The sequence below is a fragment of the Callorhinus ursinus genome, unplaced genomic scaffold (assembly GCF_003265705.2).
Source record: "Callorhinus ursinus isolate GAN/ISIS: 27379988/994484 unplaced genomic scaffold, GSC_fseal_2.0 scaffold8, whole genome shotgun sequence".
Lineage (NCBI taxonomy): Eukaryota > Metazoa > Chordata > Mammalia > Carnivora > Otariidae > Callorhinus > Callorhinus ursinus.
In genome coordinates, this window is record NW_027397070.1 from 61,112,747 (window position 1) to 61,129,708 (window position 16,962).

The window sequence follows — 16,962 nt, forward strand, 5'->3', positions numbered from 1 at the left end:
CCCCCTCCCGGCCCTGGCACCTCATCATCTTCCTGCGTCACCCATCACCACCCACAAAAGACACCCAACCTCTAGCCACCTTGAAGTGACCTAATCAGCCCTCAGGCTATTTTATGTCTCTACAGCTTTGCAGGTGCCTCCCATGGATATCCTCCCATGAACCCCATTTTCTGCCAGTCTAGCTCCCTGCCAATCCTCCAAGACTCAGGGCAAGTGTCACCCACTCCAGAAAGCTCCCCATGAGCTTCACCCCTTCTTGGGCTCTGATCACCCAAGTGTTACAGCGGCTGGTTTACCTGGCCTCTCTCCCACACCACCAGATGTGGGCATCTCAGACACGGAGAAGGACCTTAAGATCAAGAAAGAGAAAAGAACCAGGCAGCCCCTGGCAAGGGACACCCACCTCTCTGGGCTCCCAGAGCTTCCTCATCCCCCATGTCATCACTACCCTAGAGACAATGAGGGCCAGGAAGTGAGAAGAAGGAAAGAGGAAAGGAGGGGTCCACGAAGACCACCGTCCCTCTCGGGCTCATTTCCCAACATAATCTGGAAGGTTCCCACTGGAACTGTACACAGACAGCTCCCAGGCACGGGGCAGCAGCAAAGTTCCCGGGTCAAGTTCACAGCAGAAAAAGAGCTCCCACTGCTGACCTGGGGACAGGACACAGGGGCCTCTCTGATGAAGACCACCCAGCCTCACCACCGTGCCGCCACCGCGCACCACCATCACCGGGTGTCCTGCTGGAGACGCCAAACCAGCCTCTGACAGTACTCCCAACGCAAGGAAACTCACCCAGGCATAGAGTAAAAACCTCAGACCTTCATCCACATGGCAGAGACACCAAAATATTCATCATGCATTCAACAGCAATAAAGAACACGGCGTACCTTAACACGATGCACGAAGGGCAGGAATGGGCGAGTTGGCAAGAAAGGCCACCCTGGCAGCGAGGAACAGAAGTCCTCAGAGTATTCATGCCCTTTGACCCGGGAATTCTATATCAGGCGTTTATCCCAAGGAAATGAAAACATTTGGTGGAAGGGTGAAGTACCACGTATGTTCACGGTGGCAGTGTTTATGATTCTGAGACACAAGTAACTCAGTATCAACCATAAGGGTAGAGCCACATGATGGGCATGCCATGCAGACACTAAAATTCCTATTATGAAGGAACATTTAATGACATGGGACAATGCTCACCACACAGTAAATAAGAAAGCAGGTTACACATAATATAGACAAGGTGATCCACACTTTGAAACCCGTGCACACACAGACACAAAGATGGAAGGCCTAAATACCAGAATGTTAACAATGGCATCTTTAAGTGGTAAGAAAATGGGTGAATTTAATTTTCCTTATTTCTCCCCATCTGCAATCAGAAAATATTTTTATAATAAGAGATACTACTTTTTACGTCCCTCAGACTACAAATATAAGCTACAAAATCAAGAATATCCATCTTCCTCCTGGGGAACCTCACAGCCCTCCTCTATAAAACCAAAAATGGAGGGTCACCTGGGGGGCTCAGTCAACTAAGTGTCCGACTCTTGATTTCAGCTCAGGTCGTGATCTCAGGGTCATGAGATCAACCACCGTGTCCAGAGTCCAGCATCGGAATCCAGCTTCCGGCTCCGAGCTGAGTGGGGAGTCTGCTTCTCTCTCTCCTCCCCCTACCCCTCCTCCTCTGCTCATGCCCTCGCTCTAAAATAAGCAAATCTTAAAAAACAAAACAAACAAACAAAAAACACAGTGGCGAAAGCTCTCCCCTGCAAACGGGATACACTGTACTCGTCATAAAGCAAATTCCCCTGCTACTGTAGAAATGGCCTGTGTGGACTGTTGTAAGTTCCCCTGAACACCATTCCTATCCATGAAAGCAGGTCACATCCACCTACGGAGGCTTCACTTTAACTGAACCCTACTGACCACAATGAATGAGACAAAGCTATGTGAGTTTTCCATGTTCCTACCAACAATATCAAATGTACGTTTCCTTCTCTTCTTACTTTAGAAGGCTTTCATTTCTCAAACTATGCGCACATATTTCTACAGCTAATTCTAATTTTAACTAGTCAGCCCATGCTTATCCAATACAACCACCACCAAAAATGGACAGATCTCAAAAACATGCTGAGTAGGGAAAAGGTATATATACATGGAGCAAGAGTATAAAAATGTGAACTGGATACCCACAAAATTAACAATGAGGATTATCTCCAGGGAAGAAAGGAAGGATAACTGGACACATTGGAGGCATCCTGGGGACTTTGATAGGAGAAATTTTATTTAAGGGGATAAAAAAGCCTCAAGCAGATATGAACTATATTCACGTGTTCATATTTATTTTTAAGATACACAACTGTTCATTAGAAACATCTGTACTACTTTAATTTTTCAAAGCAATAAAGAAAAAAAGACTACAGAAAATAAAGCAACCCCAGACTCTTCATTCTGCTATTTCTTCTGAGGTAAAGAACAATATTCGGGGTGCCTCGGTGGCTCAGTTGGTTAAGCGTCTGCTTTGGGCTCAGGTCATGATCTCAGGGTCCTGAGATCGAGCCCCACGTTGGACTCCCTGCTCAGCAGGGAACCTGCTTCTCCTTCTCTCTCTACCCCTCCCCACTGTTCATGCTCTAATAAATAAAATCTTAAAAAAAAAAAAATGACATTCTGGGTTGGTCCTGGCCTTCTGACCATGGTTAGAGACCAGAGCTCAGAAGAGCCAAGTTCGAGGAACAAAGCTTCCTGGAAGTGACCTGTAAATCTTGGCTGGTACTGGCCATCGTGTGACTGTGGAATCTGAGGCCCATGAGGGCGCATCCTCTTCTAGACAGATGAGAACTCCAGCCCAGAGAAGGAAAACAGACTGTTCTGGCACATGATCCGGAAGGGAAGCAGCTCCGAGAAACTCCGCAAATTTCTCACTTCAGGGTAGTTCTGCAGGTGGGTCCCCACATCCACCTGAGGGTCCCGATTTCAGGACAGAGATCTATGTATACCTGACAACAAAGATCAACACATGCCAAATTTATCTAGGTTGTTGTTTGAAGTGCTTCCCACCGGCATAAGGCCAAAGAAGCCTCAGTAACTTCAAGTGACAAGGTCTGAACTGCTGGGAGGAGGAACGGGACTGCAGGGGTCCAGGGCAGGGAACGGCAGTGGGGCACCGTGCACAACCCCCAAGGAATACACACACACCAGCCACTGCTGCACCAGGGATTTCTGCTTCTACGAGATCACTCTCCACTGGCTCCACCATCAAATCAACATACATTTAACACTCAAAAACCTGACTATAAAAAGAACCATTCTATAAATCTAAAATTTAACTTAAAAAAAAAAAAAGACTCAGGAAAAAGAGTTTGGCTGTTGAGCAAGTAAAACAAGCATCATGTGATGGCGGGGCTCAGAGCTGGCCCGCTATGTGGCTTGAGGCAGCATGCAGGTCTGGTCTAAGCTTGCCTTTCCTCCAGGCCTCCCAGCAGATGTGCCTCCATCTGCGGAGGCTCGTCCTGCAGCAGGTACCTCCATCTTGGGCTGTCAGCCTTTTCTTCCGTAAAAGACAGCAACTAAACCAAGCACTCTCTTCTCTGCTTCCCTGTCCCCGGACAGATGAGACGTTCATCCGCTGGACGTGATGAAGAAGAGTCACCTGGGGGGACCTGGCCGAAGATTCCTCTTCTGGAGGTCACTGGAAACAGTTTTAACCCTTGGTTCCCACGAGAGTGTACATCAGAATCACGTGGAGGGCTTGTGAAGACAGCCAGCCGGACCTCCACAGCTGGTCTGGGGAGGGGCCTGACGATCGGCATTTCTAACAAGTTCCCAGGTGATGCTGATGCTGCAGGTCTGGGGACCACACTTTGAGAAGTCCACTGATTCCCCAGCCTGCTGGGGGGATGGTAAGACCTAAAGCTGGGGAACTTCTGAAAATGCAGGTTCTAGGCCCCAGCCCCAGAGAAGTCCAAGCAGCAGGTCAGGAGGCAGCCTGAGACCCTGCTGACACACCAGTGGCCAGACTGAGTCCGGCCATGCTGGTTTTCATCCACTGTCTACTGCCTGCCCCAGAAGGTGGTCAAGAATCACCAACTCCACAGGTTTTCAGAGGCAAAATTTGAGCTTCCTTACGTGATAAACCCCGTGCTACTCCAGAGAGGTCCCCATCCTTTCTAACTGTCCCTGCCCCATGGTGCCTCAGAAAAGAAGGGGACAGCCAGTGGGCAGAACCGTTGCTTGGCAAACAAGACCCAAGGCTGGATTCTGTGACCTCAAGGAGTCTACCAAAATGCCACAGGCAAGCGGGAGTCCCACTTACTCGGGGGGCAAGCTCTCGCCCTTCCAGGCCACCCTGCAACAGTAAGGAGCGGCATTTGTCTTGCTTCATCCTGAGCCCTCCCAAGCTGAGGGACCATTTCCACAAGGGGACTCAGGCAGTACTCCTGGAGAACTTTCTTTCATGACCCCTTATAATAATAACCAATTATGTTTACACTTTAATGTCAAGTGGCAGGGAAAAGGCAGGATATGCAATTGTATGTACGGCACGACCACAACGGTATAAAACAAAAACTATTCATGCAAAAACTGGAAGGAAACAGTAAAAATGTTAATAGGGATTGTCTTTAGGTGGTGGGATTGTGGATGGTTCTTTTCTTCTTGTTACTTATTTTCCAAGCTGTTCATAAAGAGCACCTATTATAGGACCAGGACTTCACTTTATTTTATAATAAATCGGAAAGAAAAAAATACACAGAGCTGCCCACACACCTAACCTGTGCCAGCCCAGGGGGAAGCGGCCCACTAGCTTTCTCCCAGGGAGGACTGACCGAGGAGCAGGGACGGCTCTGCAGCCTTTAGCAAATAAATGCTCGCAGCAAACCCTTGCCCTGGGCTGGGGCTGCCAACGCACACCAACCCCAAAGAGTTAACAGCGCAGAAGCAGAACAAGGATGCAGGGTCCCCCTTTCTACCTGTCAGTCTTTCTGGGCCCTGAGAATGGACTAGACATCTTTTCCTCCCCCCGTGTCTCATCTTCTGAAACTCTACACAGACCAGCAATCTGCCTCCAAACTGACACGGTCTCAAGGGGGTGTCAAGCTCCCTCGGGCCAGCCCAGATCTGGATGATCGGGAGCCGCTGCCCACCACCGGTGCGGGACTCCCTGGGCCAGCAAGAGCAGAGGACAGCCCCTGCATGGCCAACAGCTTGCAGCAAGAGCCTGACTGCTGCATGCTGCTCACGGAGAGCTCACCCCCACCAAGAGCTTCATCGCTGCCACCAGGGAGAGGTTACCACCTCCCAGCCACACCTGCAGCCCGAGATACACCTGTCGAGCGATCGCCACTGGCTCTGGCCAGCCTTGCAAGCCTGTTCCGATTTTCTATATCTCTCATGTTCACATCCTCCCAAGTTTGGAGTCATCTGAAACTTGACAAAACAGACCTTTGTCTGAGCAACTGCACAAAACGTGGACCTTGACAGATCAAGGGCAGACCAGTCTCCGGCTTCCATGGCTTCCTCTACTTCTACCCCCTTTCCTCTTCTCTTTTTCCCATGACCCTCCAAACATGGAAACTTAGTCACCTACCAGGATTCCACTCAGATGGCCCCTCCTCCAAGAAGCCTTCCCCACCCCCTCTGCAGCAGGGGTTAGGGGTCTCTTGAGCTACCTGCACCATCCACTTCCCCTTGCACTTAGCACACAGCATCAAAGCATGTGCTCACCATGATTGGTGCCTGCAGATAGGGATCAAGCCCTGAGAACACGCTGAACCACCGGCCCAGACACCAGACAGCCCCCGCCATGCTCAGACCCAAGTTCACTAATAGCCCCATTGCCTTTGCTCAGCTTCCCCTGCCCATGGCCATCCCCAGGGATACACTCGCTAAATACTTCCCACCTGTCTACGACATGCCCGGGCCCGAGTGTGGCGCCCCTCAGGCAGGAAAACCAACGCACTCAGCCCCACAGATCCGGCTCACCCAGGCCCCCTCCTCAGCCCAGCTGGCATCTATGTGGGACTAAAGGGATGCGGGTGGATCTAAGCCTCACAGGGGCTGCTCAAGAAGTCCACCGTGCTGGGCCACCGACGGTCCATGCAATGAGTACAGGGGGTTTGCAGAACCGGCCACGCAGGGAAAGCATCCCAGCACAGTAACCCTCTCTCACACACCCCGACCTCGATGGGAGGAGGATGGAAACAATCATCTCGGAAAACCCAGGACACTGTCCACTCCCTTCCTCTCCCATCCGTCTTCAACTTTGTACTGAGTCAGAAGGAGGAGGGCTTGCTTCTGCAGCAGCCACAGCCCTCGGCAGGAGCCGGCCCAGCATGCAGCATGAGGCCTCCGTTGACCTCAGAACCAGCAACAACTGCATCAGGACAGAGAGCGAAACACGGTGGCCCAAGGGCTCCCACATGTTGACAGGGACTTCACCGCTCTGAAGGTGCCCCTAGACCCCAGCACGGAGATGAGTTACAGTCCAGGAAGCTGATGCTAGGAACAGGTCCCAGAGGGAGAGTCTGCCCAAGGAATCAGCGAAGCCCCAGCATGAATTCTGGAAAAGATTTGTTCTTGAGCAGTGGTTCTCAAACCATGTTCCCTGAAGGTCCTGGAAACCCACCACAGAGATGCCCCAGTGGGAGAGGAGGGTGTTGAGCAGAGAACACTAGACTCCCTAACTGCCAAGTCAATCAGAGTCACTAGGGCTTCACCTGGGGTTTCAAGAAAAATGCACCAGGGGTGGGCGTGGGGGTGGGGGGGAGAAAAGGTTCATGCTAAGAAGTTTAAAAACCAGGGCTCTAAGACACACAGTTTAAATCTATTTCCCATCAACGTCAACGATTCTCACCTGACCTTCCGAAGGCTGGGATGGATATTTAAACAGCCCTTCCCCCATCAGGCCCCCTTGCCCAACCCATCACCTATCTGCTGCTGAGACACAGGGACCACCCGCCAAGTGGTCACTCCACACCGAGAACCCCAGTGCTCCTGTCCACAAGCTGGGGGCACGAACAGAACCTTTCTGTGGTCCCTTCTTTCCCTCTACCCTTTCAGTTGCTCCTGAACAAAGACTCACTCAGCTGTGGGCAACACCACGTCAGGGTCCGCATTCAAGAGCATGCTTGGGGCCATGGCTGTGAATCAAGGACCATCCCTGCGGCCCCCACCATACCAGGCACAATGCTTTGCACGAAGCTCAAAGGCCATTCGCTGGACAAAGTGATCCAACAGCTGACACCCTTCCCACAATGCCAAAAAAAAAAGGATACAAGTGAAAACACACTAAGCGTGAGCAAGCAAATGCTTAACCATGAACACCATTTCCTCTCGGCTTCCTGTGGGGGAAACCGTTCAGTGACGATACCACCAGATGCACAGCAGAACCCCTGGGGAACAGAGTTCCCGGCACTTACCTGATAGTAGGTCTTAATGTTTCTCACTAAGATGGTCAAGTTCTGAATGCGGAGGTTCACATCGTTGTTAACGTGCTTGTTGATGCGCTGATTTGTTGGCCTGGGGTCTCTGGGGAAGGAAGAGAATGGAAACTGTATATCCTGGCATTTGCCACACACCCCCGTTCCCAGCTGAGAGCCAGCTCAGTCCGCCTCCAGCCTCAGTAACTACGAGGCTATGACAATGCGACTCGAGTCAAATTCTTATTCCGCTACTGCCAAGCCATGGACCTTAAGGGGGGCCCCCCATCACCTCCCTCCTTCCCCACCCCCCAGCACCAACCCATCATGGGCCCTGAGTCAACGCTATTTCCGTTCCAACTGCTAGCAGCACCCATAAACCCATCACCAAAGGTCAATGCAGACACCGAAAGTGATACTGTATGAAAAACTTATAACCTCTCCCCAGATAGATTTCAAGATTAAAAAGATTAAAAGCTGAACCAAAGTATAGGAAATACCAAGAAAGGGGGGAAAAAAAGGTACATTTTTCTGAGTTAATAAATCAAAATCATTCATGTTCCATCTCACTGGGGTCCCCCACCTCTGCCACCAGATTGGTCAAGGACTGGTGCTGCCTGTGATTTACATTTCGGGAACACAGTTCTACCTTGAAAAACTAACAGCAGGAGTCTGTGACGTGACATGGTGTCCTACGTACCCTACAAGAAATGCTAAGCACAGAGATATAAATAATTCATGTGGGAAACCCCCACGGTGTCATTTATTTTCCAATCTCGGGCAAAAGTCAGGTCTGGTTGGGATGAAACTAGAAATCTGAATCAAGTGATTTGTATTTCCACTCATCCACGTCCAGGACATTTCTCAAAATATTTCTTACGTGAAGAGAACAGATGGGGCAGACTGGATTTAGCTTCTACCTGCCCATGTATCACACAATGCTTCTAATAACAAAGCCCTCCCTCCCATGTCACTAATTCAAATGAGGGCTGTTTTTAGAGTTTCATCAGTCATCCCCGGCCCTGTGAGACGGGGACCAGGGCAGGGCCAGCCTCTTCTTCAGTAATCGCCCTGCAATGGGACAGAAGCACAGATGGAGGTGGGCAGTTAAGGAGATCAACCTCGATGCCACACCGCTCATTCCAAAGCCAGTAATGAACACAAAATTGACAAACAGAAAAAAATCCACAAGTAGAAATCATTTCAGACGTCACTGGAAGTACAATCTTCTTTTTTCTTTAATAATATGAACTGTTTAGCATTTGACCATTAAATATTTGACATATACAACAGGAGTCCCTACCCTGCACTGTGTGTTCGCAAAGCCCTTTACCTGTAACAAGCAGTAATAGCTACGGATTTTATTCAACCAGCCTATATCCCCTAAAATAATCACATGGGCACGTTGGGGCAACCAGGGAATCTCTTTTCAACCATCATGTGACGACATTTCTTATTGTCCCCACACAGTAATGGAGTCTGGCCAAGCCATTTGCACGTTACGTTTCTCTTGGAGCCATTCATTACTGAGAAAACAAAGGTTAACAGTTCAGTGAAAATTAATTTAGGAATAGAGGCAGCATTCAGAATTTAAACCACAAAGGCATTTTTAGCTAGAAAGTATACTTAACGTGGCAAACAATTTATCTTAAAGGCTCACTTCTCCTCTCTTTAGATGCCTCAAAAGAGGAAAAGCTGTTTTATTAAGTGACTAAAGTACTTCTTAAAACAGAACTTAGCAAGCAGAGCTTTTTGTTTTTTCTGCAGTCCTAGCTTTAAATCAGGGGGCCTCAGCACACGTGCTGGAATACACGGTGCACATTCACTGCGTGTGCAAAGGTACAGCACACACACGGAGTGGGGACCTGTGTGTCCCCCAGATAACAGCAGAAAAGCCTCTGCCCAGCTCTGCTTTTGTTCTCCCAGTTCAGCCAACTGAAACAACACTCCAAAAGAGCTTCGACATTCACCGTAGGAGTAATATAGACTAATTATCACAATCGTTAGTACTCCATTCTTTAGCGAAGGCTCTCAGGGTAGAGAGGCTTTGAAGAAATAATTGGAAACAAAAGTCAACTACGGTTAAGGAAAGCTCATCCTCACTCTCCCAGCACCAAGGAACCCCCACTTTCTGTGCTGCAGGAAAATGGGGTAGGAGACACAGATGTCAGTCTGGGGCACAAGACTGGCCAAGGTTCCCTGGGTGCTCATCTGCAAAATGACAGGTTCCTTCCAGCCTTAGGCTGTCATTCTAGAACGCCAGGTCTGCACCGGCAAACTTGGACCCGTACTTGGTCCTATATCCCAGGATAGAGGACATCCTACAACCACTGCACGACTGCAGGTCCCCAAAAGCCATCATTACTAACAAAGGTCTTTTTTTCATGATAGCCCTAGAATGCAAAAGGCCAAGAGCCCCATATGGAGAGGTCAGAGGACAGGAAAGAGGCACTGGGTGCAAGCATCTGGTAGCTTGTCCAAACTCAGGAACAGTTTGGAGTCCAAAGTGTGGGGCCCTCAGCACTTCCTTATAAAAACTTCTAACTAGAGGGGCGCCTGGGTGGCTCAGTCAGTTGAGCATCTGACTCCTGATCTCAGCTCAGGTCATGATCTTGGGGTCATGGTGTTGGGTTCCTCATTCAGCAGGGAGTCTGCTTGAGATTCTCTCTCCCCTTCTGCCCCCCACCCCCATGCATACATAGGCTCTCTCTCAAATAAATCTTTAATTTTTTTTTTTTTTTTTAAAGATTTGCAGAGAGAGCACAAGTAGGCAGAGGGAAAGGGAGAAACAAACTCCCTCCTGAGCAGGGAGCCTGATATGGAGCTCGATCCCAGGACCCTGAGATCATGATCTGAGCTGAAGGCAGATGCTTAACTGACTGAGCCACCCAAGCATCCCTCAAATAAATCTTTAAAAAAACAGAAACAAAAACTTCTAACTAGAAAAAAGCAAATCGACTTGCCCTAGAATTTTTAAGAGTTATGATTTACATTTATAGCAACCTTGCCCCCCTCCCTTGGGAAAGCCAGCCCACAACTTTTAGTTATATTCCAAAGACTTCCAAAATTTAAAAACGAATCAAGAAATGATCTAGTGACAGAGACGTCCATGTCCACAATGTATCACTGGTTGAAAAACAGAGATGCTAAAAGACAACAGCATGAGCCCATGTCTGCATAAAAATACCTTAAGGAGCATATATCTACATACTATAGACATCAGAAGACACCAGAACAATAGCATTGCTAACTCTACATGGTAAAATCGTGGGCAATTTTATTTGGCTCATCTGTCTCTTCCTACACTCTTACAACCAATGTAAATTTTTGGTGTAATTTTTTTAAGGACTCAAAGCCCCCATGAAGAGTGTCATACTCTGTAGCCAAAAAAGGAAATCATGTAAGTTCACAAAAATTTTTTTTGTTCCAACACTTTTCCACCAACACAAACTCATTCAACTAACAAGTACTTGCCCTCAGCTTTTATATAGGCAGAATGGGACTAGAACTCCTCTTCCAACACGCTAGGGGAAAAATTATCCTTTTTAGAAACATAGGAAACTCGAGGAGCCTGGCCAGCTTGGCTGGTGGAGTGCACGACTCTTGATCTTGGGGTTTTGAGTTCAAGTCCCACATTGGGTGTAGAGATCAAAAAAAAAAAAATTTAGGAAGCTTTCCCATTTGACCTGAGGATGTTTCCAACCCCTGAATAATATATCATCCTGAATTTTGCAGTGAGCACCAGGGGTAAAGTCTGAACAAAGCAAATAATGCTGGACTTACCACAGGCCTTGCAAAGGCACAGGCTCTCAAGCCCAAGTCCAAATTCCCAACTGCACTCAACAGCCACTGCCTCAAATCAGAAGGTGTCCATTCTCAAAAGTACAGATGCACACAGGCTCAGGCACCTGGGAGCGCGCAAACACGCACACTCACACACACTGGGCCCCAGGCCTCGCTCCCAACAATGATGGATGTTTGTTGGGCATTTTCTAGATGCATAATCTTATTTAATCCTCCCAAGTGTATAAAATACCATCCCCTTATTACGGATCAGGAAGTTGAGGCTTAAAGAGTTTAAGTAATTTGCCCAAGGGGGCAGAACTAAGAAGTGGCAGAGAGGGGAATGTGAACTTCTCCGCCCGGTGCTTTCAGAGTCCAAGTGCTTAAATATCTTTCCTACGAGACAGTGAGAAATGTGCCCAAAGTGAACGAGAAATCTTGTTTTCCCTTGGGTACCAGATCACCCAGAAAGACTGCATTTACAGAGGAACGATTCAACAGATTGCCCCGTGCATCTTGGTCCATGCCATTCAATGCCTTTCACTGGGAATTCTCCTACACCTGGGCCTCCCCTGAAAGCTGAGCCCATAGGGCTTTCCTGTTTCCAGGCACTGATATCACCGGGAGGCGAGGGCCAAGAGAGTATGACCGCAGCCTTCTTCAGTTGCCAGAGACAATGCCCAGGTGCAGCCACGTGACCCCTGCCGGCCTCCATATGGCTCTGAAGTGTTAGGTAACACGCCTCTTATCTGAGCTCCATACCTACTTAGCATACTGCTCTCTACAATTTTCCTAGGTCCTACCAACTTGGGGAGAATTTATGGAAATAATAGCACACAGTTGGAGCTACTAGCAGAGAAGATAAGGAAGAATAGAGCCTTATCACTGACCTGCTAGTTAGCCTGACATTTCTCCATTTGCCGGAAGTGAACACAGAGGCTTATGTACAGTGTTGGATGTGGGTCCTAGAGTCCAGTTTTGCTCTAGTTCTCCTTGAGAGAGGGCCAAGGCTAAGAATTATGCAGTAATCTAGGAGACTAAAAATGCGGGAAAGAGGAAGACTGGAAAAATTCTTATGGGGTGCCTCAAATCCTTTCTGGATTAAGACGGCGTGTTTATAATTGACACTAGTACCTATTAAGTGATAAGCACTATGCTAATTGCTAACACATCATCCCATTGAATCCCCACAACCATCTCTTAAGGGAGGCACTTTACTTCCCATTGTACAGGTGAGGAAACTAAATTGTTGAGTGGTGTGCCCAGCATCACTTGACCAGAAGACAGACCTAGAGTTCATATCCAGGATGGCTACCTAGGCTGTCAATACTAAGGCTGAAATACACTTTTTTTTGGCATACTGTTTTTCAATTGAGATAATCTTTACGTAGACTGAAATGCGTAGATCTTAAATTATAGCTTGATAAGCTCTGAAAAATAAGATGTACTCCAGTGAATACACAGAACATTATCACCACCCCTCCCCCCAGAAGTTCACCTGTGTCTCCTTTCCAGACAATCCCCACCCACCTCCAGGAGCAACCAATGTTCTGATTTCTATCCTATCACCTGGAACAGGGTTATTCTGATCATCCAATCAGTAAACTGTGTGCTGCTGGTGCCCCTCACTCCTTGATGTCCTCAGCTGGGAAGTCATCCACACGGCTTCCCACTGTCCCTTCATCTGCTCCTGACCCTGGCCAGAAGGCACCAGAAGCACGGTTTGAGGCCGTAAGAGCTGCAGACTTCTCAGTTCCCACCCCTAGGATGATTGTCTTGGCATATCACAGAGGAGAGAACATGTAAAAACTGTCAAGTGGAGACGCCCTTCAAACTGAATTTAGCCATGGGCCAAGTGTGAACCAGTGATGAGTGGGCATTTCTCAAAGGAATGGTCCAACAGGCTTTCCTGATTTACAAGCAAGTGGTAAATGCTTTAGGAATTCCAAAGGTCAGGGAAGAAAGAGAAACAGTCCCAGGGCTTTTGTTCTCCCCTGTGCCTGGGTGTAAAAACTGAATGAAAAGGCTGGGGATACTTGCTGTTTTTAATTAAACAGGCTTGGGTAAGGACCCAGCGGTCACTGCACCAATGGAATCTAGTCATTTTCGGGGTCCACCAAAACGGGGGGGAGGAAGAGTTGCCAGGACTTAAATATGCCACTAGGCAACCCCAGGAAACCCCTTTTCATCAATGTTCTCAGACAAGTGCTGCCAAAGCTGGCAACACGTTTGTCTTTTTAGGATCTAATCAAACACAAGATTTAGGTAAGATTAGTTGTGCCTTAAAAAAAAAAAACTAATGACATCAAATACTTATTAAAAGAAGCAGTGTTCCCAGTTAATTTTCAAAACAGACCTTTTTTAGGTAGATCTATTTAAACCACTTTCTGAATATGCCAAAGCTAATTGCTCCTCCTGTGTGGGCCACAAAGCTGATTCTCATTAGCTAATGGGTTCCTCTCAAGTAGGACAACTTGCTTAGTTGCAGGTGAGTAGGTGAGCATAAGCAGCTGATCCAGAGAATATTACATTTTATTTTGCTTCCAGTGCCTGTGAATCATACTGACAGTTCCAATATGTTCCCTGCACTGAGTTAAAAACAGAATATAGGCGTAGGAGCCAACACCTACATGTGGCAGGCTGTCAATCAGACAGGCTCTAGAGAATTCAGCTGCAGCAAAGGATGTGGTCAAACACACATGCTAGAAAGTTTAACTTCCACCAACACCCAGTTTAAGCTCAGGGCTTCAAGACAAACTACCACAGCATTCTGACCCCTAGGGCTCTCTTAACACAGTAACTTTAAATCCATGTCATGAGAAGGGCCTTAACCAATTGCACTTGCTACGGGGCAACTGAAAACTCACGGTGAAGTGAAAAGGAGCTCAGAAACACAGGCATCCCAACCTACAGTGAAACTTTAGAGTCACATGGATGCTCTGGGTCCACCCTAGACACTTCCTGTAACCAGACTTACGGTTCCTTGCCCCCAAAAAGGGTGGTTTTTTTTTTTTTAACTTCGTTGCTCCAAACCTCACTCAAGTATCTGAATTCGAAGTCAGTTGTGTCATCTACACCATATGCATGACAGTCATTCAATTCCAAATTGCCTTTACCAAACAAGCTGCCAACCCCTTTGTCCTGGAATTCATATCCAACGAATGGAAAGAAGTCACCTTAATACGGAGACACCAGGGGCCCCCCTGGCAAAGAAGCCTCCCGTTTGAACTCCATGCTCCATTTCTACAGCCTTAAACTTTCTGAAGCATCGTTCTCTCCTTCTTCCCTGTAGATAACTTACATTTGCAACATGATTTGGTTCAAAAAGATGCCGTCCGCTAAATCCATGTACATTGTCAGGTTGTCTTGGTTGCCTCTGCCGAATGAGCCAAAAGTTTTCACCTGCCAGGAAGGGGCATGGAGAGAAAGACAGGAAAGTCACCCCAAGCGCACTGTCTAAAGCTCTCCAGGGCAAATACAGGCAGGGCCCGCGTGGAAAAAGGGGGTCACCTACGCCCGCCCATCCACTTTTCTGCAGGCGCCAAGCCCACCCTGCCTCTACCCCCACCCCGCGCCGGGCAACAGACGCAAGACAGCAAGAGGAAAACTTCCTCCCCACACTACTCTCCAGTGTCCCAGAGCGGAAAAAAAACAAAAACAAAAACAAAAGGGACTTTTTAATAAATTTCTCACGTCTTAAATCTACTGAAAATGACTGCGCCGACCCCAGCCTGTACACATGCTCACTCGGAGCCCCCCAATCCCCACCGCCACCCACCTGCTGGTCTCAGAGCTTCAGAAACTACACGAGGATATTTTTGGGGAGTAAGTCCTTTTCTCGAGTGGTCAGGCCATGGGGTGCCCAGGTGGTTACTCGGACCCTGTCCGCTCCGGGGACGTAGCCCAGCGCCCGGTCGGAACAGGTGTCCCCGCTAAGCCCTTGGCCGGGCCGGGAGCGCGGGCTCCCGAGTTAGAAATGCCTCCGGACCCCAGGGCTCAGACCTCGACCTCCGCCAGGAGCACTTGCTGAATCCCCCGCGTCCCGGAGGCTACCCGGGACCCCGGGAAGGGAGCTTGTACGGCTACCGCAGGCAGCGGGGAAAGGAGCGGGTGCACCAACAATGGGGCAGAAAGCTGGGCGCACTCACCCAGGTCACCAGCGGGCTCTGCAGGAAGAGCTCCATGAGCTCCGAGACGGTCACGTCCATGCTGAGGCTGCGCCCGCCGGCTTCACGGCCGGGTCCCCAGCGCCGCGGCACAAAGCGGCTCTGGCAGCGAACAGCGGGCGCGGGGCTACGGCGGCTCGCACCCGGGAGACAAAGGCGGGGCGCGAGCCCACGTTCCGCGGCTACGGCGGCCCCGCGCCCCGCCCGGGGCTGGGGGAAGGGGAGGGCCCGCCACTCGGGGAGGAACAATGCGGGCGTCAGCCCCGCCCCTCAGCGGCCCGAGGCAGCCGGGGCGCCGCCTTGCGGTGCCGGGGCCAAGAGCCCGGGCGCGGGCGCGGGCGCGGTTGCGCGGGGCTCCAGGAGGGGGCGGTGACCCGCACGTGTGCGGGGGTAGAGGCGTCTCCGCGCGGCGTCCCGGCAACCCGCACGTGGGACCGCCGCCACGCGCCCGCGCTGAGCGCAGCCTCCGCGCTCGGGGCCCCCGCACGTGGCGCCTCCGTGCGCGCGTGCGCCTCCGGCGGCCCCGGACGCCAAGTGCGGGCGGAGCGCGCGGGCGCTGGCGCCCTTCTGCCTCCCCCGGGGGGCGCGCTGGAGGCTGGGGCGCAGCTGCCAGCCGGAGTCGTCCGCGGCCCACCGCACGCTAGGGCACGGCGGAGCCGGATCCCAAGACTGCCGGCCCAGGGCAGGTGTAGCCCATCCGCCGCGCGGAGCTCCACCCCCCCCCCGACTCCCCCAGGTGCCTCCTGGGTCCGAGGCAGAAGAGCGTGAGCCCGCGTGCTTCACGTGGGGGAGGGGGTCGGTCTCGCGGGCAGGTGGGGCGCGAGCCCGGAGGTCAAAGTAGGAAACTTAGTGTTGAGTTTAGATCGTAAGAGCGCGACCTCTTGCGTCCCACCGCGCCACCTGCCTTCTAGAAGTTCCCGCAGGAGGCTGGTGATGTGGCCAAACCGCCCTGGGCCCTCCCAACCTGGGACCCGACCCTCTAAACTACCGTCATTTTGCAGTAGAAGAGCCAATTCCCGGATTCCAAGTTGGAGGACATAGCAGCAGCTTAGTGGAGGGCCACAGGAGAAAGGACAGTGGTCCCAACTGGATGGAAAGCAAGCCCTGGGCCCAGACCGACCTGTTGAGACAGCTGCGGTGGACCCGAGTTCCCGTCCGTCCCTGCCACCTCACCTTGGGCTGGTAATAATTTCACACTACAGGTCAGTTCATTGTTCAAAGCACTTAATGCGATTTAGTCCTCACGAGTTGTCCGGATGAGCCAACCGGTGCGGGGTTGACCTGAAGAACCTAATGTATTGCTCTTCAAGTATACAGTAGGCAAGGCTCCTGGGTGACTCAGTCGGTTAGGCAGCTGACTCGGCCTCCCCTCAGGTCTTGATGTCAAGGTAATGAGTTCGAGCCCCCGGTTGAAATCCATACTAGACGCGAGCCTACTTAAAAAAAAAAAAAGTATACAGTAGGCACTAAATGGCTGCTGGTTGTGGTGGTAGTAATTTGAAAGTTGGCTGTCAAGTGTTGAGGCTGCGGCACCTGCCGGTGAAGTGTGGTATTGCAGCCGAATTCTGCTGCATCTGGGGTTCGTGAGGAG

At 50.3% G+C, this 16,962-nt stretch overlaps 1 protein-coding gene across 3 annotated transcripts in view; it reads right to left on the reverse strand.

Annotated features, from left to right (window-relative positions):
* Nucleotides 1-15,576, reverse strand: part of CCDC88C (coiled-coil domain containing 88C) — a 125,604-nt gene extending 110,028 nt beyond the window's left edge. The window contains exons 1-3 of one of the 3 annotated variants that reach the window (XM_073895770.1): nucleotides 15,354-15,576; nucleotides 14,507-14,607; nucleotides 7,423-7,531 (exon numbers count right to left, since the gene is read on the reverse strand). In XM_073895770.1, coding sequence (XP_073751871.1) covers nucleotides 7,423-7,531; nucleotides 14,507-14,607; nucleotides 15,354-15,413 — 270 coding nt within the window. In that variant the 5' untranslated portion in view covers nucleotides 15,414-15,576. Of the gene's footprint in view, nucleotides 1-7,422; nucleotides 7,532-14,506; nucleotides 14,608-15,353 lie in introns of those variants that run through there. The other 2 variants (XM_025869467.2, XM_073895774.1) reach the window with 2 other exon arrangements.
* Between the last annotated feature and the right edge of the window lie 1,386 nt (nucleotides 15,577-16,962).